Consider the following 25,846-nt stretch of genomic DNA (forward strand, 5'->3'; position numbering starts at 1 on the left):
GAGGAATGGGGGCAATTCTAATCTCCGGGGGGAGTTGGTTCCAGAGGGCTCGGGCGGCCACAGAGAAGGCTCTTCCCCTGGGCCCCGCCAAACGACATTGTTTAGTTGACGGGACCCGGAGAAGGCCAAGTCTTTGGGACCTAACTGGTTGCTGGGATTCGTGCGGCAGAAGGCAGTCCCTGAGATAATCTGGTCCGGTGCCATGAAGAGCTTTATAGGTCATAACCAACACTTTGAATTTATTTATTTATTTATGGATTTATTTTTGTATTTATATGCCGCCCCTCTCCAAGGTTTAGATTTTTTATATACTCTATCGTATTATTGTATAGCATAGAAATCTAATGGATGGATGGATGGATGGATGGATGGATGGATAGATAGATAGATAGATAGATAGATAGATAGATAGATGATTGATAGATAGATAGATAGATAGATAGATAGATAGATAGATAGATAGATAGATAGATAGATAAATGCAACCCTATGGGGACTAATCGGTCACTGGGAGCTATGTGGCAGAAGACTTTCCCGAAGATAGTCTGGCCGTAAACCATGTGTGGCTTTATAGATGATAACCAACTTGAATTGCGTCCGGACACCGATTGGAAGCCAGTGCAGCTCATGGAGTGTGGAGGACGCATTGCAAGTCACATTTTTCCAGTGCCGTTGTAAATGAATGGTTGTAAGTCGAGGACTGCCTGCAGTCTGTGAACAGTGTCCAGTTCTGGAGACCTCACCTATAAAAAGATATGGATCAAATTGAACGGGTCCAAAGACGGGCTACAAGAATGGTGGAAGGTCTTAAGCATAAAACGTATCAGGAAAGACTTCATGAACTCAATCTGTAGAGTCTGGAGGACAGAAGGAAAAGGGGGGACATGATCGAAACATTTAAATATGTAAAATGGTTAAATAAGGTCCAGGAGGGAAGTGTTTTTAATAGGAAAGTGAACACAAGAACAAGGGGACACAATCTGAGGTTAGTTGGGGGAAAGATCAAAAGCAATGAGAGAAAATATTATTTTACTGAAAGAGTAGTAGATCCTTGGAACAAACTTCCAGCAGACGTGGTAGATAAATCCACAGTAACTGAATTTAAACATGCCTGGGATAAACATGTATCCATCCTAAGATAAAATACAGGAAATAGTATAAGGGCAGACTAGATGGACCATGAGGTCTTTTTCTGCCGCCAGACTTCTATGTTTCTATGTTTCTAAGTGTGGCCTTACCAAGGCCTTATAAAGTGGCATTAACACTTCACGTGAGCTTGATTCTATCCCTCTGTCGATGCAGTCTAGGAAACTTTCATATTTATATTTGTTCTTTTCGGATGTGTTCGTGTGTATCTTCTATCTCTGTGCACTTGAGCAGAATAATTACTTTTAGATAATTCGCTTTCCCATTAGCCTGTTTTGCTGGACTGTTTCTGACATTAAACGGTTAAAATTAGGCGGTCTGAATGCCCATTCAGGAGGAGAAAGAGAGAGAGAGAAATGAAGGCTGGAGTGGGTGATTTGCAGCCGGCCATCCATCTGTAGTTCTCCCAGTGCTCCACAGGGTTCTCTCTCCAGAGTGAATGTAGCTAATGTTTCTGGACTTACATTTTTTTAAAGTTAATTGTGGGTTTTTAAGATGCGTGGAACCAGGCAGGACTTTTTTTTAAAAAAAATGTTGCTGTACGTAAGTGCTGTTTTAAATGGATTCTTTTTCCGAGGCCATGGTAACTTTGAACTGTCATTACACAAACAGTCGTAAATCAAGGACTACCAGCATGGCTGCATTTCACTAAAATGCGGGATGGTGTGACAAAGAGGTGCAGGAAAGATTATTCTGGCTGATTGTGTCCTTTGTCAGAATGCTGCCTTCCTGTCTGTCTGTCTGTCTGTCTGTCTATCAATCATCTATCTGTCTGTCTGTCTGTCTGTCTGTCTGTCTGTCTGTCTGTCTGTCTGTCTATCTATCTATCTATCTATCTATCTATCATTTATCTATCTATCTATCATCTATCTATCTATCTATCTATCTATCATCTATCTATCTGTCTATCTGTCTATCTATCTGTCTATCTATCTATCATCTATCTATCTATCTACCATCTATCTATCTATCTATCTATCTATCATCTATCTATCTATTCTATCTATCTATCTATCCGATTTTTATGCCGCCCTTCTCCTTAGACTCAGGGCAGCTTACAACATGTTAGCAATAGCACTTTTTAACAGAGCCAGCCTATTGCCCCCACAATCCGGGTCCTCATTTTACCCACCTCAGAAGGATGGAAGGATGAGTTAACCTTGAGCCAGTGATGAGATTTGAACCGCTGACCTGCAGATCTACAGTCAGCTTCAGTGGCCTGCAGTACAGCACTCTACCTGCTGCGCCACCCTGGCTCTATGTAAGACAAGGGTGTCAAACTCAAGGCCTGGAGACCAGATCTGGCTCGCGGGGTGCTTAAATTTGGCCCACAGGGCCACCCTGGAAACAGCAAAGGACCGGCCCTTGGTGCCTCAGCACGGCCCAGGCCGACCGTGTGCTGATTTACAACCTGGTGGGGGCCATTTTCATTGGCAGAGTGTTGCAGGAGGCTGGCGCAGCCAAAAACAGAGCTCGGGAGTGGCACGCACAGCCCTCCCAAGCTCCATTTTCACCAGCAGAGTGCTGGAGCAGGCTGTCTCAGCCGAAAACGGAGTGTCCCTCCCAAACTCCATCTTCAGAGGTGGCAAAGTACTAGCAAAACAATGTGCATCGTTGTGTGTTGCCGGCGTGCGCGCCCCGGTGAGATTTTTCTTCTGTGCATGCACAGAAAACAAAATCTTGCAACCGAGAGATTTTGGTGATTTTCTGCTTCCGTGTATGCGCAGGAGCAAAAACATTTCGCTACCGGTACGCAGTGTGACCCGTACCGGCTAGCAACCCAATACTGCTCCAGGGGTCCTACGTTTGGCACTCTGCCTAGTCTTGCCTTCCTCCGCTGGAGACTATTTATTTATTTATTTTATTTATTTATTTTGTCCAATCCATAATACACATTGAAGAGAAAGATATGTAATAATATAAGTAAAGAAAAAAATAGAAGAAAAGATATAAAAGCATAGGTGAACATATTTGCAAGGAAGAAAAGATAAATGAGATAAGGAGAGACAATTGGACAGGGGACGGAAGGCACACTGGTGCACTTATGCACGTCCCTTACTGACCTCTAAGGAACCTGGAGAGGTCAATCGTGGATAGTCTAAGGGAAAAATATTGGGGGTTAGGGATTGACACTACTGAGTCAGGTAATGAGTTCCACGCTTCGACAACTCGGTTGCTGAAGTCATATTTTTTGCAGTCAAGTTTGGAGCGGTTAATATTAAGTTTGAATCTGTTGCGTGCTCTTGTGTTGTTGCGGTTGAAGCTGAAGTAGTCATTGACAGGTAGAACGTTGCAGCATATGATCTTGTGGGCAATACTTAGATCGTGTTTTAGGCGTCGTAGTTCTAAGCTTTCTAGACCTAGGATTGATAGTCTGCTTTCGTAGGGCATTCTGTTTCGAGTGGAGGAGTGAAGGGCTCTTCTGGTGAAGTATCTTTGGACATTTTCACTGGTGTTGATGTCCGAGATGTGGTATGGGTTCCAGACAGATGAACTGTATTCAAGGATGGGTCTGGCAAACGTTTTGTAGGTTCTGGTGAGTAGCGTGAGATTGCCAGAGCAGAAGCTGCGTAGGGTCAGGTTAACAACTCTGGAATGGATCCCGCCAGCCCTGCGTGGGCCACCACAAGGTGGTGACGTTGAACTGGCTCCGCCCACTGGGCCTCCTGTGGTCAACCACAACCTTGATGCGGCCCTCAATGACATTGAGTTTTGGCAGCCCCGATCTCAGAAAATTTGCTTTGCACTATTTTAGTGTTGGTCAGTGTTGTCCTTATTTTCCCCCATGCGCTAATTTTCCCCCTCCCTAAGGAACTTCCTTATTTTTGCCTCTGTCAGCACAGCAGCATCCTTTCGCTCTGCCTTCTGAAATCTCCCTCATTTTATACCTGGATGGGGTTGGATGGCACGAAGACCTCAGCCTATCTTATAATAAACTAGCAAAAAAACATAGAGATGACGCGTGTCAAGTTGTCTCCTGGAAGGTTCTACTTCGGTTCCTTAAATGTTCTGTCGGGCTCTCTGGTAGAATCCTCCCTAAAATTCACAGGTACAAATTTCAGACACACACACGTTTGAAATTCAAAACAATGTTCTTTATAATGAAAATTCACTTAAACCAAGTCCTCTTTTGGTATAGCAAAGAGCACTCGTCTCCAAACAAACTGGTAATTTGTACAAGTCCCTTATCAGTTCTGTGATACTTAGCTTGCAGCTGTGAGGCAATTCCCAGTCCTTCTTTCACAAAGTGAAACACACTTTGCTCTGGTTTAGTTTCAAAGCGGGGGAAAATTAGCACACAAAGGTCAAAGTCAGCAAAGCAGTCACGAAACACAACGATCAGATAATCCTCCACAATGGCCAAACCTACAGGCTGCTATTTATAGCAGCCTCACTAATTACTACAGCCCCACCCAACCACAGGTGGCCTCGTTTTCTTTGATAATAATCTTTCAGTTGTTGCTGCCTATGCATCGCTCTCCGCATGCGTGGCTGTATCATTAACTCTTGTTTCGAATCCAAGGAGGAGAGAGATAATTGATCTCCTTCTGAGCTGCCTGCCACACTCTCCTCCTCCCTGTCACTCATGTCTTCTTGGTCAGAGGAGCCTTCATCAGCAGATTCCACCGGGGGCAAAACAGGCCTGCAGCATGTGGATGTCTCCCCCACATCCACAGTCCTTGGGGCAGAAGCTGGGCCAGAGCTAACCACAACATTAAACATGCAATGAGTGGATTTTGCAACCCAGTGATAGATTGTCGACAGCCAGCCCGACTGATAAACATTTCTGTGTGACCATTTATGGAAGTGTAGATTGCCAAGGTGAAAAGCAAGCGTCTCTAAGGATCAAGAAGGAGTAAATTGCCCTTAAAAGTCTTATTCCCATCTTTGCAAGAACGACCCAAACCTGCTGCTCAAAATGCAAACCAATTTCAGTTGGTTGTCTTTCTCTTCTTTTTCAACACTAGGTGTCACTCTTCTTCCTTTGCAACAATTCCCGCTTGAAATGGGGCGTGGGGGCTGGTGGGAGAGAGAGAGAGAGAGCGCCAGCGAGCGCGATAGCTCTCGTAATTGATCCTCTACTAAACCATCTCCTTCATGGCACGTTCTGGCATTAAAGTGCCTTTCCTGGATGAGAATAAATGGGTTTCCTGGAAGCAACACGCCAGTGCTGACTTTCCAAGCTGGGTACAAGGAGAGAATGGCTGGCTCCGAGATGCAGGCCCTGGGCTGGTTTGTGAACAATGGAACAAGTTGGGCTGTCAGGTCTGCAGGAGCTGTGCAAAAAAGTCAAAATGGCGGCCGCAACAGCACAATGGAAGCTCTGCGTTTGTTTATTTGCACATTGAAACATTGGCTGCCTTGAGTTGTTGTTGTTTTTTTAATAAAGTTTTTATTTGCAAGAATAGAAACCTAGAAACATAGAAGTCTGATGGCAGAAAAAGACCTCATGGTCCACCTAGTCTGCCCTTATACTATTTTCTGTATTTTATCTTAGGATGGATATATGTTTATCCCAGGCATGTTTAAATTCAGTTACTGTGGATTTATCTACCACGTCTGCTGGAAGTTTGTTCCAAGGATCTACTACTCTTTCAGTAAAATAATATTTTCTCATGTTGCTTTTGATCTTTCCCCCAACTAACTTCAGATTGTGTCCCCTTGTTCTTGTGTTCACTTTCCTATTAAAAACACCTCCCTCCTGGACCTTATTTAACCCTTTAATATATTTAAATGTTTACTGAATAAGTACAGTAAATACATTTAGGTACAAATAACAATGTAAACATGTAGCGATACAGAAGAAAAATAAATAAATAAATAAAAGAAACAAAGATTGTGTAGCAAATTATAACCTAGACAATATGCATTTGACAGTAGACAGAATACAAAACAAAACAAACAAAAAAATTTTAAACAGTTTTTTTTAACTCTGCCTGTAAACACCACGGCAGGCATTGCGTTATTACTTTATTTATTTTTATGTATTTGTTTTGTCACGTACCACGTTTGGTGGTATACAAAGATGTAATATTTATATACATGATACTAGTAAAAGAGAAACATTAGGACAGGGGACGGAAGGCACGCTGGTGCACTTATGCACGCCCCTTATGTCAGCTGGCTAGTTTTTTCTCTGGGAGTGCTATCTTTTTTTAATAGCATGGCATCGGACCAGAATATCTCCGAGACCGCCTTCTGCCGCACGAATCCCAGCGGCCAGTTAGGTCCCACAGAGTGGGTCTTCTCCGGGTCCCGTCAACGAAACAATGCCACTTGGCGGGACCCAGGAGAAGAGCCTTCTCTGTGGCGGCCCCGGCCCTCTGGAACCAACTCCCCCCAGAGATTAGAACTGCCCCTACCCTCCTTGCCTTTCGTAAGCTACTCAAAACCCACCTCTGCCGCCAGGCATGGGGGAATTAAGACTTCTTCTCCCCCTACGCTGATACAACTGTATGTATGGTATGTTTGTACGTATGCTGGTTTTATACATTAAGGGGTTTTAAGTTAGTTTTTAGTATTGGATTTTTACTGTATATTGTTCGTGTATATTGTTCATGACTGTTGTTAGCCGCCCCGAGTTTTCGGAGAGGGGCGGCATATAAATCCAATAAATTGAATTGAATTGAATTGAATAAAAATTAATACAGAAAAAAAGAGGACTCAACAGAAAAAATAAAATATGCAGAAAAGGAAAAATAGAAAAGGAAAAATAGGAACATAGTAAAGATAGGAAAATTAATATATATAGAAGTCCATTTCATCACAAGTATAAACAATTTTAGTAACTTATTACCTTTTCTTAAAACACAGCAAATACCGGTAATTTCTTCTTCTCATATTCTATCCCATACCTATAAACAAATCTTTAAAACCTCATTGTTCAGGCCCAGTTAAAAGTTAATTAAAGATAATTAGAAATAACAATACATATATATTTTAATCTGGATCAAATAAACCATTTTTATATTCCTCCCTTTTACTTTTAATCTTGATCTTTAGTCCCTTCAAATAATGTCCTAGAACTCGATTTCATTTTTGTTTTGTCCCTTCTCACAAAATTCTTCAAAGCTTTAATAAGCCTCTTTTGTAAATCCAGGGAAGGAAGATTATCTACGTCGCTATGTTAGTTTGTTATTTGAATATCCCTACAGTAGTTACTAACGTATCTGTTGGCTTTTTTTATGTCCAGTGTAGTATCTTTTACCATATCATTCTTGTAGTCTGTCATTTTAAAATCCACTTTCAAATCAGTCTCAGTTATGCCAGATGCAATTTATTAATTTTTTTCATAAATTTTTCATTTTTTAAACACAGTCTATTTCTAGAGATAGGCACTTTTAAAATTATTTTCTTAGTCCATTATTCAAAAATAACTTTCAATATTAACTTTTTTTTTTTGCTTCATTCTGTATGGGTAAGTCAAATGTAACCGTTCTTCTCATTTAAGTGTAACCTTTAGGTCTCTCTACTTCCCTCTAGCGCCCAATCTTCAAAGTCTTTTAAAAAGAGGATTCTAAACAAAGCCTTTTCCCATGGGAAGGATTCTGAGGATTAATTCCAAAATCTTATTTCAAATCCATCTGGACCTTTATAAGTGCATTTTTAACTTTCAAAAATCAAAGTTCTAATCGCCCTTTTGTTATATATATTCCAAAGTACTTTTTTTGGTCCTTAATCTTGTATTTAAAACTTATTTAGCTAAGGATTGAGGGGAATCCATTTAGTGCTATAAAATATTGATTCCTAACAGCAGAAAAGCAGTTAACAAGCACTATCCAAAAGTTGTTAGAAAAGGAAGTATGCAAACCTATGTAGTATCCTTAGAGATGCCAGCTGTCTATTGCAAGATGTCTATTCCCTTATATTACAGAGTTCTAAACCCTCTGAAGACCATGCTTTGTCGTGCCCTTGTGAGGAGCAACTGTATGGAGCACTTGTGGGCAATCTCAACCCCTTCTCCTAATCTGGAGAGGAATTATGAAGAGCCACCACCTTCTCAACAACCTTCCCCATAAAGGGAAGGTTGGAGACTAGACAGTAGTTACTAAGCGCAGATGGGTCCAGAGAAGGCTTCTTGAGGAGGGTGCGCACAAGGGCCTCCTTATAAGGAGCTGGTAAGGACCCCCTCCCCAAAGAAGCGTTGACAATGTCCTGGACCCAGCTCCGTGTCACCTCCCTCCCTGGTCATCTATTCTACTTCTAGCCATTTAACTATTTCTTGTGAGAATATGCTCAGAGGTGATATTGAGCTGGTTCGGATGGTTTCCGACAAACCGTGACTACAGGTGGGCCCACTCATCCACACGCACGTAATGTTGTCCTATTTAGCCATGTTTTGGAGGCTAGGTACATGCATGGAAGGGGTGCATGCCCATAAAGCACAAGCACAGAAGGATGGGCATATGCGTGGAAGGCGCACATGTGCACAGTGACTGTGCAGGAGGTCGTGCGCATATGCAGAAGGCGCGAGCGAAACGAGTGTGCACATTTATTATTTATTTATTTATTAGATTTGTATGCCGCCCCTCTCCTTGGACTCGGGGCGGCTCATAACAAGAACAATGTAAAAAACAAATCTAATAATTTAAAAAACACTAAAACCCCCATTATTAAAAGCAAACACACAAACAAACATTCCATGTATAAACTGTATAGGGCCGGGGGAGATGTGTCAGTTTCCCCATGCCTGACGACAGAGATGGGTCTTAAGAACTTTACGAAAGGCAAGGAGGGTGGGGGCAACTCTGATATCTGGGGGGAGTTGGTTCCAAAGGGTCAGGGCCGCCACAGAGAAGGCTCTTTCCCTGTGTCCCGCCAAACGACATTGTTTAGTCGACGGGACCCGGAGAAGGCCAACTCTATGGGACCTAACTGGTCGCTGGGATTCGTGCGGCAGAAGGCGGTCCCGGAGATATTCTGGTCCGGTGCCATGAAGGGCTTTATAGGTCATAAACAACACTTTGAATTGTGACCGGAAACTGATCGGCAACCAATGCAGACTGCGGAGTGTTGGTGTGACATGGGCATATTTAGGAAAGCCCATGATAGCTCTCGCAGCTGCATTCTGCACGATCTGAAGTTTCCGAACACTTTTCAAAGGTTGCCCCATGTAGAGAGCATTACAGTAGTCGAGCCTCGAGGTAATGAGGGCATGAGTGACTGTGAGCAGTGACTCCCGGTCCAAATAGGGCCGCAACTGGTGCGCCAGGCGAACCTGGGCAAACGCCCCCCTCGCCACAGCTGAAAGATGGTTCTCTAATGTGAGTTGTGGATCGAGGAGGACATGCCGAACTGGTGGCAAGAATATGTGAAACCCACCGCTGAATATGCTCCATAGTATTTAGGACAGGAGTGTCCAACTGGCAGCCCACAGGCCAGATGTGTCACTGGCAGGCCACGCCCACCCCAGCTCCGAGAAGGGCAAAAATGGCAACGTGATGCCACTCGTTTGACACCCATGATTGAGTGTGTGGATTATACCGAGCGGTCCCCAACTTTTTTGGCACCAGAGACCAAGTTTTGTAGAAGATAATTTTTCCATAGACCAGAAGGCGATGGGGAACGCACAACAGGTGCACTTTTGCTCACCTGCTGCTCACCTCCAGCTGCATGGCCTGGTTTCTAACAGACCATAGACTTGTACTGGTCTGAAGCCTGGAGGTTTGGGACCCCTAGATTATACTACAACCTTTCCTAATAAGAGAAGTAGCCTCTCTTGGTTATTACCTATAAAGCCCTACATGAGTTAGGACCCGATTATTTGCAGGACCGTCTCTTGCCTCACACGTCCCAGCGACCGATCAAAGTCCACAGAGTTGGCCTTCTCCAGGTCCCATCAGCCAAGCAATGCCAACTAGCGGGACCGCAGGGAAGAGCCTACTCTGTGGTGGCTCCGGTCTTCTGGGATCAACTTCCCCGGAGATTCATACAGCCTCCACCCTTCTGGCCTTCCGAAAGGCCTTAAAAACACAGCTTTGCCGGCAGGCCTGGGGCAATATACTCTACTCCGGCCAGTAATAATGAATGAGAGATGTATGAATGTTTGTAATATCAGGATTTTAACATTTGTATTTTTTATTATTGTATTTTCATTGTTGTATGCCGCCCTGGAGAAGGGCGTCCTATAAATACAAACAAACAAACCCTTTTGCCCAGGTTAGCCTGGTGCACCAGTTGCAGCCCTATTTGGACAGGGAGTCATTGCTCACAGTCACTCATGCCCTTATCAGCTCGAGGTTCGATTACTGCAACGCTCTCTACATGGGGCTACCGTTGAAAAGTGTTCGGAAACTCCAGATCGTGCGGAACGCGGCCGCGAGCCATCGTGGGGCTTCCCAGATTCGCCCATGTATCTACAACACTCCGTGGCCTGCATTGGCTGCCGATCAGTTTCCGGTCACAATTCAAAGTGTTGGTCATGACCTTTAAAGCCCTTCATGGCATTGGACCAGAGTACCTCCGGAACCGCCTGCTACCACACGAATCCCAGTGGCCGATAAGGTCCCACAGAGTTGGCCTTCTCCGGGTCCCATCGACTAAACCAGTGTTTCCCAACCTTTTTTGAGCCGCGGCACATTATTCACATTTACAAAATCCTGGGGAACATTGAGGGGGGGGGCTAAAAAAGTTTGGACAAAAAAAACCTCTCTTCCTCCCTTTCACCCTATTTCTCTCTCCCTCCCTCTTTCTTTCGCCCTCTCTCTCCATCCCTCTTTCTTTCTTCCTTCCTTCCTCTCTTTTTTCCTCTTTCTCTCTCCCTCCTTCCCTCCCTCTTTCTCTCTTTCTTGCTTTCTCTCTTTCTCTTGCATTCTCTCTCTCTCTCTTGCTCTCTTTTATTCTCTCTTTCTCTCTCCCTTGCTTTCTCTCTCCCTTGCTTTCTCTCTTTCTCTCTCTCGTTTTCCTTCCCTCTTTCTCTTTCTCTCTCTCTCTCTCTTTCTTGCTTTCTTTCTCACACACACTCTTTCTTTCTTTCTTTCTCTCTCCCTCTTGATTTCTCTCTTGCTTTTACTTCTCTCTCTTTCTCTCTTGCTTTCTCTCCTCCTTTTTTTCTCTGTCTCTTTCTCTCTCGTGCACCACACCAGCAACAGAGAGAGAAAGAGAGAGAGAGCAGAGAGAGAGTGGAGGGCGGCTTGCTGGTCCGCGACCCCCTGGATCAGCAGCCCCGCATGGCCCCAGCACGGACTCCGCCATTGCCTTCGCCTCCGCCTAAGAGGCAGCAGCCACATTCACCCCTTCGCCCTCCCAGGTGTCCATGGTGCTCAGCGCCTGGCCACGCTCCGCCTCCGCCTCCTGGTACCCCGCCTGACTGCTACCTGCAGGAATGGGTGGTGGGGCGCCATGAAGGGGGGCGCTTGAAAGCCACCACAGCACCGTTGTTGTCATCACGGCGCAAAGCCACACAGTCCCGGATCGCTCGGTTCTCCAGCCAGCAAGCCGGTTGCCAGGGAAAGCGGCGCGCTTTTAAAACGCGCGTTTTTCAAATGCGCCGCTTTCCTAGGCAGCAGACTTTGCTGGCCGGAGAAGGGAGCGATTCAGGACTGCGTGGCTTTGCGCCACTTCAAAAATTTCTGTGTGTGGGGGGTCCTAATGGCTGTGCGGGCGCCCGCCCACGCAGCTTAGAAGCAACAGTGGCCAGTGCCCTCCCACCGGGCCCCAAAAGCTCACGCCGTCACCGCTAGGGAAGCTCCAGCCTGGCCAGGCTCGCGGCACACCTGACCATGTCCCGTGGCACACTAGTGTGCCGCGGCACACTGGTTGGGAAACACTGGACTAAACAATGTCCTCTGGCGGGCCCCAGGGGAAGAGCCTTCTCTGTGACGGCCCCAGACCTCTGGAATCAACTCCCCCCGGGGATTAGAACTGCTCCCACCCTCCTTGTCTTCTGTAAACTACTTAAGACCCACCTATACTTCCAGGCATGGGGGATTTGAGACATCTTTCCCCCAGGCTTATTATAATTTATGTTTGGTATGTATGTATGTATATTATGATAGGGTTTTTAGTTTTTTAATATTAGATTTGTGCCATTATAATATTGTTTTTATCGTTGTTGTGAGCCGCCCCGAGTCTTCGGAGAGGGGCGGCATACAAATCTAATAAATTATTATTATTATTGTTTAGCCGTTCCATTTTGATTGCTCTTCTTTCTCTTGTCCAACTTTGCAATGTCCTTTTGAGTTTCACTGACGCCAAAAGTTCCTTATACAGTATTCCTAAATGCATTTGTGCCATAGATTTCTGTAAAGACCTTACAAACAGTAGCTGCTTGATTGGGACCTTGGGTAATGGAGCTCTGCGTGATCTATGAGTGTTGGAAGATTTTATTGGGGCCTCAATCTTGTATTTTTTTCCCCCTTCCCCGCCACCCGATCTTGATAATTGTACTGTGTTTTTATCTTGCTTCGCTGCCCACAGTGCTTTCGGTGTTGATGATGATAATAATGATGATGATGATGATGTTTATGTGCCACCAGGTCAGTGTTGATGCTCTATGACCAGATAGATAGATTTTTCTTCAGGTGGATCAGTTCCCAATCAGGTCCTTCGGGTCTTCCATCACTTCTGTTAACTGTCAGGTGTCGAAGATCGGATCCACACAAGAAGGTCCAATTAAGCTTCTTTATTGCTTCTCGTGATGATGGAATCTTCTCAAATAACAGTTAGCACCTGCTTGGGAGTTAGATAAAGGTCCATGGAATTAAAAGGGGTTTGGGTTAGGGTGCTTGTGGCTACTTAGGGATTCTAGGCTGAGCCCTCTTTTAACTCCGCCCACAGGTTCTGCCGCTCTGTCTCCTGTAGTAAATGAGCTCGTCCGTCTCGCAAATAGAGGCAAATATCTGTAGCTCGGGTGTAGGATGAGGGTGCAGGTCAGGGATGGTTTTCATTTACCTTTGCCACTGGTTCACATTGCGGCATTCCGTGCAATTTCACTTCAGCGCATGCTCAGTAGCAGGATTCAGCCCGAAACAGAGCTGAAGAACTGATCAGCTGTGCTTTGGGCAAAGAAATAAAGGTCAGTAGACCAGAGGTGGGGCTCTTTTTCAAGCAGTGGGAGAGGAGAAGCCATCCAAACATGGAACAATTCACCAAAAATTCCCCCCAAAAGGTGGCAGCACCCATGGACTGGCATTGACCGAACCGAATCTGTGACGCCATAGAAACATAGAAACATAGAAGTCTGACAGCAGAAAAAGACTTTGTGATCCATCTAGTCTGCCCTTATACTATTTTTTGTATTTTATCTTAGGATGGATATATGTTTATCCCAGGCATGTTTAGATTCAGTTACTGTGGATTTATCTACCATGTCTGCTGGAAGTTTGTTCCAAGGATCTACTACTCTTTCAGTGAAATAATATTTTCTCATGTTGCTTTTGATCTTTCCCCCAACTAACTTCAGATTGTGTCTCCTTGTTCTTGTGTTCACTTTCCTATTAAAAACACTTCCCTCCATCATCACATCACCAACGGATCACTAATGGTTTGTGGGACATGATCGAAACATTTAAATATGTTAAAGGGTTAAATAAGGTTCAGGAGGGAAGTGTTTTTAATAGGACAGGTGGGCTTGGTTGTGGGTTGGTTGGTTGTGCTTTGAAACTCATAAAATGGGACAAAACTCCCTGAACAAATGTAACCCTTAGCCACAGAGATGTTGGGCTCAGTTATGGCCATAAGTCAAGGACTACCTGTCTGGTCATAAGAGCCAAGGTGGCACAGTGGGTAGAGTGCAGTACTGCAGGCCACTAAAGCTGACTGCTAGATGTGCAGGTCAATGGTTCAAATCTCAGGGTTGACTCAGCCTTCCATCCTTCCGAGGTGGGTAAAATGAGGACCCAGATTGTGGGGGGCAATAGGCTGGCTCTGTTAAAAAGTGCCATTGCTAACATGTTGTAAGCCGCCCTGAGTCTAAGGAGAAGGGCGGCATTAAAAAAAATTGAATAAATAAATAAATAAGTCTACTTGTAAAATACTTTTTTTTAAAAAAAAATTCTCTTTGCTAGTGACCTCCGATACGATGTTTGCCTCCTGCCCCCTGCCAGTCTCCTACCTCCTGTCGTCACTAACTCAGATCTCATCTACAAAATAAGTAAAGGCATTTTTGATCCAAGCATCCATCATGTCGTGCTTGCTTGTATTCCCTTCGGTTTGCCTTCTATAGGTCTGTGCTCCGTGTCCAGATCCTTTCACCATCTCTATTTTTAACTCTTGGTGAATAATACGTCCTTGTCAGCAAACAGGGCCACCTCAGGGCTCCTGCCAAATATGGAATAAACCGGGGGTGGGTTCCACTTACCTTGGCCACCGATTTGCATCCCTACGCTTCTGCAATTCTGCTCCCACGCACGCTCAGTAGCTATAATCAGCCCGAAACACAGATGAGGAGCTGATCAGCTGTGTTTCGGGCAAAGGAATAAAGGTCACAGTCACTCATGCCCGCATCACCTCGAGGCTCGACTACTGTAATGCTCTCTACATGGGGCTACCTTTGAAGAGTGTTGGGAAACTTCAGATCGTGCAAAATGCAGCTGCGAGAGCAATCATGGGCTTTCCCAAATATGCCCATGTTACTCCAACACTCCGCAGTCTGCATTGGCTGCCAATCAGTTTCTGGTCACAATTCAAAGTGTTGGTTATGACCTATAAAGCCCTTCATGGCATCGGACCAGGATACCTGCGAGACCGCCTTCTGCCGCACGAATCCCAGCGACCGGTTAGGTCCCACAGAGTTGGCCTTCTCCGGGTCCCGTCAACAAAACAATGTCGTCTGGCGGGATCCAGGGGAAGAGCCTTCTCTATGGTGGCTCCGACCCTCTGGAACTAGCTCCCCCCAGAGATCAGGATTGCCCCCACCATCCTTGCCTTTCGTAAACTTCTAAAAACCCACCTCTGCTGTCAGGCATGGGGGAATTGAAACATCTCCCCCTTGCCCATGTACTTTTTGTGTATGATTCGATTTTGTGTTGTTTTTTATATATTGGTGTTTCTTTTTTTTTGGACTTTTAATCTAAAACTGTAACGTAGATTTTTAAATATAGTGATACCTCATCTTACAAAGGCCTCGTCATACAAACTTTTCAAGATACATACCCGGGGTTTAAGATTTTTTTGCCTCTTCTTACAAACTATTTTCACCTTACAAACCCACCGCTGCCGCTGGGATACCCCGCCTCCGGACTTCCGTTGCCAGCGAAGCACCCGTTTTTGCGCTGCTGGGATTTCCCTGAGGCTCCTCTCCATGGGAAACCCCACCTCCGGACTTCCGTTGCCAGCGAGGCACTTGTTTTTGCGATGCTGGGATTCCCCTGCAGCATCGCAAAAACACGGAAGTCCGGAGGTGGGGTTTCCCATGGAGGGGAGCCTCAGGGAAATCCCAGCAGCGCAAAAACGGGCGCTTTGGCTGGCAAAAGGGGTGAATTTTGGGCTTGCACGCATTAATCGCTTTTCCATTGATTCCTATGGGAAACATTGTTTCGTCTTACAAACCTTTCACCTTAAGAACCTCATCCCAGAACCAATTAAGTTTGTAAGACAAGGTATCACTGTGTTAGGTTTGTTACAATGTATTGTTCTTCACGATTGTTGTGAGCCGCCCCGAGTCTGCGGAGAGGGGCGGCATATAAATCCAATAAATCTAATCTAATCTAATCTTTGTAAACCCGGGGGCTGGCGGGAGGACAGTTTTTCAAGCTGCAGCAGAAGGAAAAAACTTCAAAATAGTAAAAAAAGTGCTGTGGCAACTTCCAACGGTCACTAAATGAGCCGTTGTAAGTCGAGGACTACCTATAACATTTATTGGAGCCGCCTTATCCACGCCCCCCTTGATACAGCTAAAATGCTTTGAAAGGTTACTAAACTTACCTTTTTAGATGCTGCTTATTGTTTGACAGATTTGACACTTTTATCCTGAATGCCATTTCTCACCAATTTACCCAGAACAGACTTCAGTTTAAATAGCCTGTGGTTTTCTGGATTGTTCATGGGTCTTTTAAAAATAACCCTTGTGTTATATTGTCCATTTTTCAGTCCTTGGGTACAGAGGCTTGTATTAAGGTCGTGTTTCCAAGCAACGCAACCGCTTGGCCTTATGTCCTTTAAAAGTCTGTGTTTTTTTTATTTGTGCTACCAGTTATATCTATTTATCCTCTAACACAGTGTTTCCCAACCTTGGCAACCTGAAGATACTTGGACTTCAACTCCCAGAATTCCCCAGCCAGCGAATGCTGGCTGGGGAATTCTGGGAGTTGAAGTCCAGATATCTTCAGGTTGCCAAGGTTGGGAAACACTGCTCTAACAAATTTCCAGGTCTTGAAAATGGCTCTGATTAACTAACTCTAAATGGATGGTTTTTATTTGTTTCTGTGTATCCTGCCTTTATTATTTTTACTAATAACACAGCAGTGCGAACACACCTTCCTCCTTCTATTTTCTACAACAATAACAACAACCCTGTGAGGTGGGTTAGGCTGTGAGAGAAGAACAGGCCCAAAGTCCCCAAGATGGCTTCCATGACTAAGGCAGGACTAGAACTCCAAACCTTCTGTTGATTGGCCCAAAGCCACCCAATCGGCTTTCATGGCGAAAAAGCAGGACTTGAACTCACCGTTTCCTGCTTTGCAGTCTGGTGCTTGGTGCACGATCAAACTGGCTTTATAATATATAGCTGTATAGAATCCATTTTTTTTCCACCTAGCTTAGTGACATGCTTCAAAAATCAGAAACTTTCCTTCCAAAGTCTGTATCATCCTGACTTAGTTGTGCTTTTGTAAAACTGTAATAACAGTTTTCCGCAGGATTGGGATAAAATTAAGTGATAGTAACTTTTGGTCTTTGATTTAGGGTTCCATTTCTCCTCTCTGATATTCTGTATAGCTGTTTGGAGGCAGTTCTTGTATTATGTTTCTACTGTTCTTTTAATCTTAAGATACAAGCTATTCCTGATTGAGGTTGCGTGCCAATTGAAAATTACAATCCAATAGATGGCAATTTACTAACTCTGTGTTGTGTGCATAGAATGGGGGAGAGCTTCAGGAACAGGCTAATATATAAAAAGAAAAAGAACTTTAATCTGATCTAGTACTTTTCTTAAGAGATGGAACAATTTGTAATCAACATCATAGATAGATGGATGGACGGACGGACGGATGGACGGACAGACAGACATATGATAGATAGATAGATAGATAGATAGATAGATAGATAGATAGATAGATAGATAGGCAGGCAGGCAGGCAGGCAGGCAGGCAGGCAGGCAGGCAGGCAGGCAGGCAGATAGACATGATAGATAAATATGATAGATATGGGTAGATCATAGATGGATGAATGGATGGATGGTGTTCTGCCGGGCTCTCTGGTAGGAGTCTCCCGAAAATTCAAGGGTACAAATTTCAGACACACACACACACATTTGAAAATTCAAAACAATGTTCTTTATCACAAAATTCAAAATAAACTAAGCACTCTTTTTGTATTGCAAAGAGCACTCTTCCCAAAACAACCGGGTAGTCTGTACAATTTCCCTTAAGCTGTCATTAAGTACTTAGGTAGTAGCTGTGAAGAAACTTCACACCCTTTCTTCCTCCAACGAAGTGAGACACACACATACACACATTGCTCTGCTTTGGTTTCAAAGGCGTGAAAAATCAACAAACAAAGTCCAGAAAACAGCAACTCAAGATTCCTGAAGAACTGCGATCAGATACTCTTCCACAAAGGCCTAATCCACACGCTGCTATTTATAGCAGCAGCCCTAATTACTGGAGCCCCACCCAAACACAGGTGGCCTCTCTTATTTCCTGTAATATGTCCTCAATTGGTCTCTTCTATGCATAATTCTGCGCTTGCATGGGTCCAAGACGTCTTCATCCGAATCAATGGAAGATAAGGGAGATTGACCGCCTGGGCTGTGTGCCAAGCCCCCCTCTTCCAAGTCACTCCCACCTTCTTCTTCGTCCGAGGAACCTAAACTCTGAACTGACTCTGTCGGCAGTAACACAGGCCTGTGACATGTTGAAGTTTTCCCTGCATCCACCTCCACATTCCCTGGGGCAGGAGCTGGGCCAGAGCTAACCACAACAGATGGATGGATGGATGGATGATGGGATAGAGGGGGGGGGGAGAGAGGGGGAGGGAGAGGGAGACAGAGAAGTATAGAGAGAGAAAAGGAGAAAATACTTTAAAAGTGCTTTGTGTACAGAACAATAATATCTCCCTGACTCAGGGGGCATTTTCCTTCTGATAAAATGTACTTTATCAGTTTCATATGCTATCATAACTTTGAGCACAATCCAAAGACGATTTTGTTGAAATAATTCCAGTTTGTTTCAACAGTGCATAGCATTACAGTGAGTTTTATTATTATCTGAAGTGCTGGCTACCATGTCTGTTAAGCTTCAGTTTCCAGTGGATGGGTATTTGACCAGGAAAGTACGTATGTGAAAAATTATATACTCTTCAGAATACAGGCTGAACGTTAAATATCTTCCTTCCTTCCTTCCTTCCTTCCTTCTTTCCTTCCTTCCTTCTTTCCTTCCTTAATTCCTTCTTTGCTTCCTTCCTTCCTTCTTTGCTTCCTTCCTTCCTTCTTTGCTTCCTTCCTTCTTTGCTTCCTTCCTTCCTTTCTTCCTTCCTTCTTTGCTTCCTTCCTTCCTTCTTTGCTTCCTTCCTTCCTTCTTTGCTTCCTTCCTTCCTTCCTTCTTTGCTTGCTTCCTTCATTCTTTGCTTCCTTCCTTCCTTCTTTGCTTCCTTCTTTGCTTCCTTCCATCCTTCTTTGCTTGCTTCCTTGCTTGCTTCCTTGCTTCCTTCCTTCCTTCTCTCACCATGCTATTCCAAACTGCTGTATTTTTTTATCCAGGGAATCAATGTCTTCCCCACCAACGAGCCCTAATCACAGTTTGAAACATCAGAAATAATGATTGCTTCTGATCGGAGCTTGTGAATAATTCATTGGGTTTTGATTCCTCCCCGACCCCCAATGCTGGCTAGTGATACCTTACAGGCCAAATGGGTTTCTACAGGAAAATAATAAATAATAGACCTACTTCTCCTGAAAATACAATGGCCCGCATCCTCATTTCGCCCAGCATACACAGAGAGAAGAAAAAGAATAACATTTCTTTAGGAGCAATATTTCCTCTTATTTTATCCCCCAATTTCTCCCTCCCCTATTGTTGTTTTTCTTCTGTTAGTGATAGGCATGTCACCCAAGGATTATTTTGGAGAACAATCTTTCCCCCTAATAGAAACATAGAAACATAGAAGACTGACGGCAGAAAAAGACCTCATGATCCATCTAGTCTGCCCTTATACTATTTCCTGTATTTTATCTTAGGATGGATATATGTTTATCCCAGGCATGTTTAAATTCAGTTACTGTGGATTTATCTATATTTTATCTGTATAGTCTGGAGGACAGAAGGAAAAGGGGGGACATGATCGAAACATTTAAATATGTTCAAGGGTTAAATAAGATCCAGGAGGGAAGTGTTTTTAATAGGAAAGTGAACACAAGAACAAGGGGACACAATCTGAAGTTAGTTGGGGGAAAGATCAAAAGCAACATGAGAAAATATTATTTTACTGAAAGAGTAGTAGATCCTTGGAACAAACTCCCAGCAGATGTGGTTGGTAAATCCACAGTAACTGAATTTAAACATGCCTGGGATAAACATATATCCATTGTAAGATAAAACACAGGAAATACGTAGTATAAGGGCAGACTAGATGGACCATGAGGTCTTTTTCTGCCGTCAGTCTTCTATGTTTCTATTATTATTATTATTATTATTATTATTATTATTATTATTATTATTATTATCATCATCATCATCATCATCATCATTATTATTATTATTATTATCATTATTATTATTATTTATTAGATTTTTATGCCGCCCCTCTTTTTTTTTTTCCCTGTCTGGATAAAGTTACTACCATAGGCAAAGGGCTGGCTAATTCCTATTAAACTCTGGCGCTGGATAACATCAAGGAAAGCCTCGTCCTCAGTGATCCTAGCCCATCCGCTTAGGTCATCTGTTGTGAGATCTACCACTGTGCAAATTGCAGTAGTGTGGAGAAGACGGTGTGGTCTTTAGAGATAACATCTTGATTCCCGTCTTAGGAATACTGTGATATGGAGGGCTCAGGAGCAGTAGTAGTAGTATTACAAATCCTTTTTTGTCTAACTGCACTGTTGCACACCAGTTGGAGATATGATGGAGTGGTATATAAACTTTGCAAATAGATCTGTCTTTGGAGATTAGACAATTTATTTATTTTTTATTTTATTCATTTGTCCAATACAAAAATATATAGGAAGAAAAATAGACATGTGGTAATATATATAAGGGTAAAAGTGAACTTAGAGGAGAGGATATATGAAAGGAAGAGAATATATATGATAGGTCAAAAAAAGGAAAGACAATTGGACAGGGGACGAAAGGCACACCAGTGCACTTATGTACGCCCCTTACTGGCCTCTTAGGAACCTGGAGAGGTCAATCATGGAGAGTCTAAGGGAGAAGTGTTGGGGGTTAGGGGTTGACACAATTGAGTCCGGCAATGAGTTCCACGCTTCGATAACTCGATTGTTGAAATCATATTTTTTACAGTCAAGTTTGGAGCGGTTTGTATTAAGTTTGAATCTGTTGCGTGCTCTTGTGTTGTTGCGGTTGAAGCTGAAGTAGTCATTGACCGGTAGGACGTTGCAGCCTATGGTCTTGTGGGCAATACTCAAATCATGTTTTAGGCGCCATAGTTCTAGGCTTTCTAGGCCCAGGATTGTTAGTCTATTTTCGTAGGAAATTCTGTTTCAAGTGGAGGAGTGAAGGGCTCTTCTGGTGAAATATCTTTGGACATTTCAAGGGTGTTGATTGTCGTTTGGCAGGGCCTAGGGGAAGAGCCTTCTCTGTGTGGGCCCTGGCCCTCTGATTGCCCCCACCCTCCTCGCCTTCCACAAGAGTTTTAAGACTCATTTATGCTGCCAGGCTTGGGACCTTTAGATTCTTGCTCCCTGGCCAATGAATGTGTTGAGAGAAAGTTGATGGAATGAAATGACTGTTTTGGGGGTTTTCTCAAATTTAATTAATTGGATTAAGATGTTTCATATTGTTTTATTATATGTTGTAAGCCGCCCCGAGTCCTCAGAGAGGGGCAGCAAAAAATTCCAATCAATCAATCAACCAACCAACCAATCAATCAATTTAACTTTGCTTTATGCTATAGCTCACAATCTTTATATGCATACAATAAACCTTCATTCTTAGTTTTGCCTACTGAAATCTCTCTGTATTAACACCAACTACTGTTATATAGCTTGAACCCTCTAGTACAGGGTTTTCCAGTCTTGGCAACTTTAAAACCTGTGGACTTCTGCCCAGAATTCCTCAACCAGAAAAGCTTTGAGTTGGTCCAACTCTTGACAATGTCTGAGGTTGAATGCCAAGCAGGATCAGACTTTAGTTAGTACTTGAATGGGAGAGGAAATTGTAGATTAAATTGGATAGTTGTTAAAAAAAAAAAAACCAAACAAGACAATGACAAACTACATCAATATTGTTGCAAGGTAATCTACATGGATGTGCCATGTAGTCGTGAGGAGTTCAGCTTCACTTGATTTTTAAAAAAATGTAATGTAGCCTGATTATATTTGGATTGGAATTAAATCCATCCTTTGTTCTGTCCCCCTTGAACCCAAGTTTATAGCAATGGCACTTAGACTTATACAGTGATACCTTGTCTCACAAACTTCATTGGTTCTGGGACGAGGTTCTTAAGGTGAAAAGTTTGTAAGATGAAACAATGTTTCCCATAGGAATCAATGGAAAAGCGATGAATGCGTGCAAGCCCAAAATTCACCCCTTTTGTCAGCCGAAGCACCTGTTTTTGCGCTGCTGGGATTCCCCTGAGGATCCCCTCCATGGGAAACCCCACCTCCGGACTTCTGTGTTTTTGCGATGCTGCAGGGGAATCCCAGCAGAGCAAAAATGAGCGCTTCACTGGCAATGGAAGTCCGGAGTTGGGGTTTCCCATCAGTGAAATCGCAGCATCACAAAAACACCAAAGTCCTCGAAACCCCACCTCCGGACATCTGTGTTTTTGTGATGCTACGATTTCACTGAGGTTCCCCTCCATAGGAAACCCCACCTCCGGACATCTGTGTTTTTGTGATGCTACGATTTCACTGAGGTTCCCCTCCATAGGAAACCCCACCTCCGGACATCTGTGTTTTTGTGATGCTACGATTTCACTGAGGTTCCCCTCCATAGGAAACCCCACCTCCGGACATCTGTGTTTTTGTGATGCTACGATTTCACTGAGGTTCCCCTCCATAGGAAACCCCACCTCCGGACATCTGTGTTTTTGTGATGCTAACCCCAGGCTATGGCCCCCACAATCTGTGTCCTCATTTTACCCACCTCAGAAGGATGGAAGGCTGAGTCAACCTTGAGCCTGGTGAGATTTGATTTGCAAAATTGCAGGCAGCCGGCAGGCAGCAGAAGGAGCCTGCAATACTGCACTCTAACCACTGCACCACCATGGCTCTGTATATACTGTGTCTTGACGTTGCTCACTAATACGCTTACAAAATGGAGACAATCCAGATGCTGTTCTAAAAACTTCTTGAACTGGGGTCTCTTTGTTTAGGTGCAGCATGCTGGCTGGGGAATTCTGGGAGTTGAAGTCCACCCATCTTAAAGCATGCTAGCCTAGACTTCTGGGAGTTAAAGTCAACCCATCTTTTTTTTTTTAATTTAAAAAATATATAAATATACAAAACAAAGCACAAAAATGTTTTAAATCATTGGACATTGTGAGACACACCTGTGGTACAATTCTAATTGTGTTTATTTTCTATTGCATAGTTAATATTTATATAATATACATCATTTCTATACATTGTTCTTATTCTAGTCTCACTTTTTCATTCCCCCTTTTCACCGAATCTCTGTTTTAACTCTCCAATTTTCCTAATTTTTATTTGTCTGTACTCTGTATACCTTTACTTTTCCCTATTCTTCAACCAAAAGTAAAATCTATCCCAACAATTAAAATATTCCGAATCATCCATATTTTTAAATGCCTTTGTTAACTTATCCATTTCTGTATGTACTGTTATTTTTTCAATTATATCCTCCTCCGTGGATATATTTTCATTTTTTCCAATATTGGGCAAAAATTATCACGGCTGTTGTTACAGTACATGTAATATTAGAAACAATTGTTTTTTTCAAATTTCTCAACCCATCTTAAAGCATACTAGGTTGGAATTCTGGGAGTTGAAGTCCATCCATTTTAATTCATGCTGGGTTGGAATTCTGGGAGTTGAAGTCCATCCATTTTAATTCATGCTGGGTTGGAATTCTGGGAGTTGAAGTCCCTCCATTTTAAATCATGCTAAGTTGGAATTCTGGGAGTTGAAGTCCCTTCATTTTAAATCATGCTAAGTTGGAATTCTGGGAGTTTAAGGCACACTGGCCTGGAATTTTTGACATTGAAATCCATACAACTTAAAGTTGCCAAGTTTGAAAAACAACGTTCTAGTCCTAGCAATAATCAATAATGAAACATCAACCGTTCTCATTTTTTGCAGATTGGAATGGTGGCGTGGCGCATGACTCTCAAGACCCCTGAATATACAGACGGCCGAGATATCGTTGTCATTAGCAATGACATCACATATAAGATTGGGTCCTTCGGTCCCCAAGAAGACTTGCTTTTTCTACGAGCATCAGAGCTGGCTCGTGTGCTGGGTATCCCCCGGGTTTATGTTGCTGCCAACAGTGGTGCCAGGATTGGATTGGCTGAAGAAATTCGTCACATGTTCCACGTTGCATGGGAAGATCCAGCTGACCCCTATAAGGTAAGGATTTTTAGAACCATAGTATGACGGTAGAGTTGGGGTGAGTTTTTAGAGAGGAAAAATAAATTAGATTAAAATATATATCTCTCACTCTCTTGGGCATGTGAATGCATGCACAAAAGACACGTTTCTACTTTCAAGTGCTGCAGCCAATGATTTGGCAAAGGTGATGGTAATCTAGTGGTATAAGCAGAACTACCGCGTTTCCCCGAAAATAAGACGTACCCCGAAAGTAAGGCATGTCAGAGGTTTTGCAGAATTTGCTAATATAAGGCACCCCCCGAAAATAAGGCGTAGCCAAGTTTACATACGGTACGGTGGAAAAACATACGGTACCATTCAAAGCTGTTCATAGCGGTACCGTAATAATGTGGAGTCCCCTGTTGGCCCCTTACATCACTTTGTACCGTCCAGTACAGCAGACACAGTCTGCTGCTGTCTCACTTTGCTGCTGTCTCACTTTGTTTATTATCCGAAATGTGCGACCAGGCGGCTTCCCTTCATCACGTGACGTTCCCGGTGCTGCTGCTCCTCGAAGGGAAGCCACCGCCATCGCCGCCACCAGGAAGGAAAAAGTTGGTGCAGCTGCCTAGAAGTAACAAAACGAACCCCTGAGGAAATGAGCCCCGAAGCTGCCGGTATTGCAGCCAGCCCTACCCTTCCTGCAGCTTGGAGCGGTTAGACGGTAGAGACTGGGAGACTGTTAAGCGGGCGGCCAGGAGGGGCGTGTCAGATCCCGACTCCCATTCCGTCTCACCCCGTCCCCTCAGATCTTGTGGCAGCTGCTTTAAGTAAGGCACTCCCCGAAAATAAGACGTAGCACAACTTTTGGAGCAAAAATTAATATGACAGTGTCTTATTTTCGGGGAAACAGGGTAGTACAGATAGATCTCGACTTGCAATCATTCATTTAGTACAGGAGTCGGCAACCTTAAACACTCAGAGCCATTTGGACCCATTTCTCATAGAAAAGAAAACACCGGGAGCCACAAAACCCTATTGACATCTAAAATAAAGATAACTCTGCATATATCACTTTTTACCTTTATGTTATGTATTAAAAAACCTGTAGTGTGTTGCATTTATGAAATGAATGACTTGCTACAGAGAAAACACATTTTTATTTCTGCATGCAACAAAAACATTTTGAACCCCCCCCCCCCCCCAAAAAAAAGATGGTTTGAAAAGCTCAATAAATCACGTGCCGGCGGGTGTCACACATTGGCGGTTGTGATGCATATTTTGAGTGACAGGGAACCGGAGCTGAGAGATGAAAGAGCCACATATGGCTCCAGAGCTGCGGTTGAAGACCCTGAATTAGTGATAGTTCGAAGGTTGAATGGAACTGGGGGGGGGGGGGGGGAGAGAAAGGACTTATGACCATTTTTCAAACTTACCATTGTTGTAGCATACCCAGGATCACAGAATCAAAATTTGGACACTTTGGCAACTGGCATGAATTTATGACCGTTGCGGTGTCCCTGGGTCATGTGGTCTCCTTTTGTGACCTTCTAACAAGGAAAGTCAGTCACTTAACGACCCTGTTACTAATTTAACAACTGCAACTATTCACTTGACTGTAGCAAGAAAGCTTGTAAAATAGGGGGGAAATTTCACTTAACTATCTTATTTAACATTGGAAAGTTTGGGCTCAGTGGTGGTCATAGGTCGAGGGCTACCTGCACTTTCATGTTTGTTTGTTTGTTTGTTTGGTTGGTTGGTTGGTTGGTTGGTTGGTTGGTTTGTTTGTTTGTTTGGTTGGTTGGTTGGTTGGTTGGTTGGTTGTTTGGTTGGCTAGTTAGTTAGTCCAATACATAATACCCATTGAAGAGAATA

The 25,846-nt window shown here is 43.6% G+C and overlaps 1 protein-coding gene across 1 annotated transcript in view; it reads left to right on the forward strand.

Moving 5' to 3' along the window:
- The window catches only part of ACACA (acetyl-CoA carboxylase alpha), a 312,028-nt gene that overhangs the window by 181,131 nt on the left and 105,051 nt on the right, over positions 1–25,846 (forward strand). Inside the window, 1 exon segment of the mRNA XM_070735330.1 lies at positions 23,741–24,010. Coding sequence (XP_070591431.1) covers positions 23,741–24,010 — 270 coding nt within the window.

This window comes from Erythrolamprus reginae, chromosome 1 (assembly GCF_031021105.1).
Source record: "Erythrolamprus reginae isolate rEryReg1 chromosome 1, rEryReg1.hap1, whole genome shotgun sequence".
Taxonomy (NCBI): domain Eukaryota; kingdom Metazoa; phylum Chordata; class Lepidosauria; order Squamata; family Dipsadidae; genus Erythrolamprus; species Erythrolamprus reginae.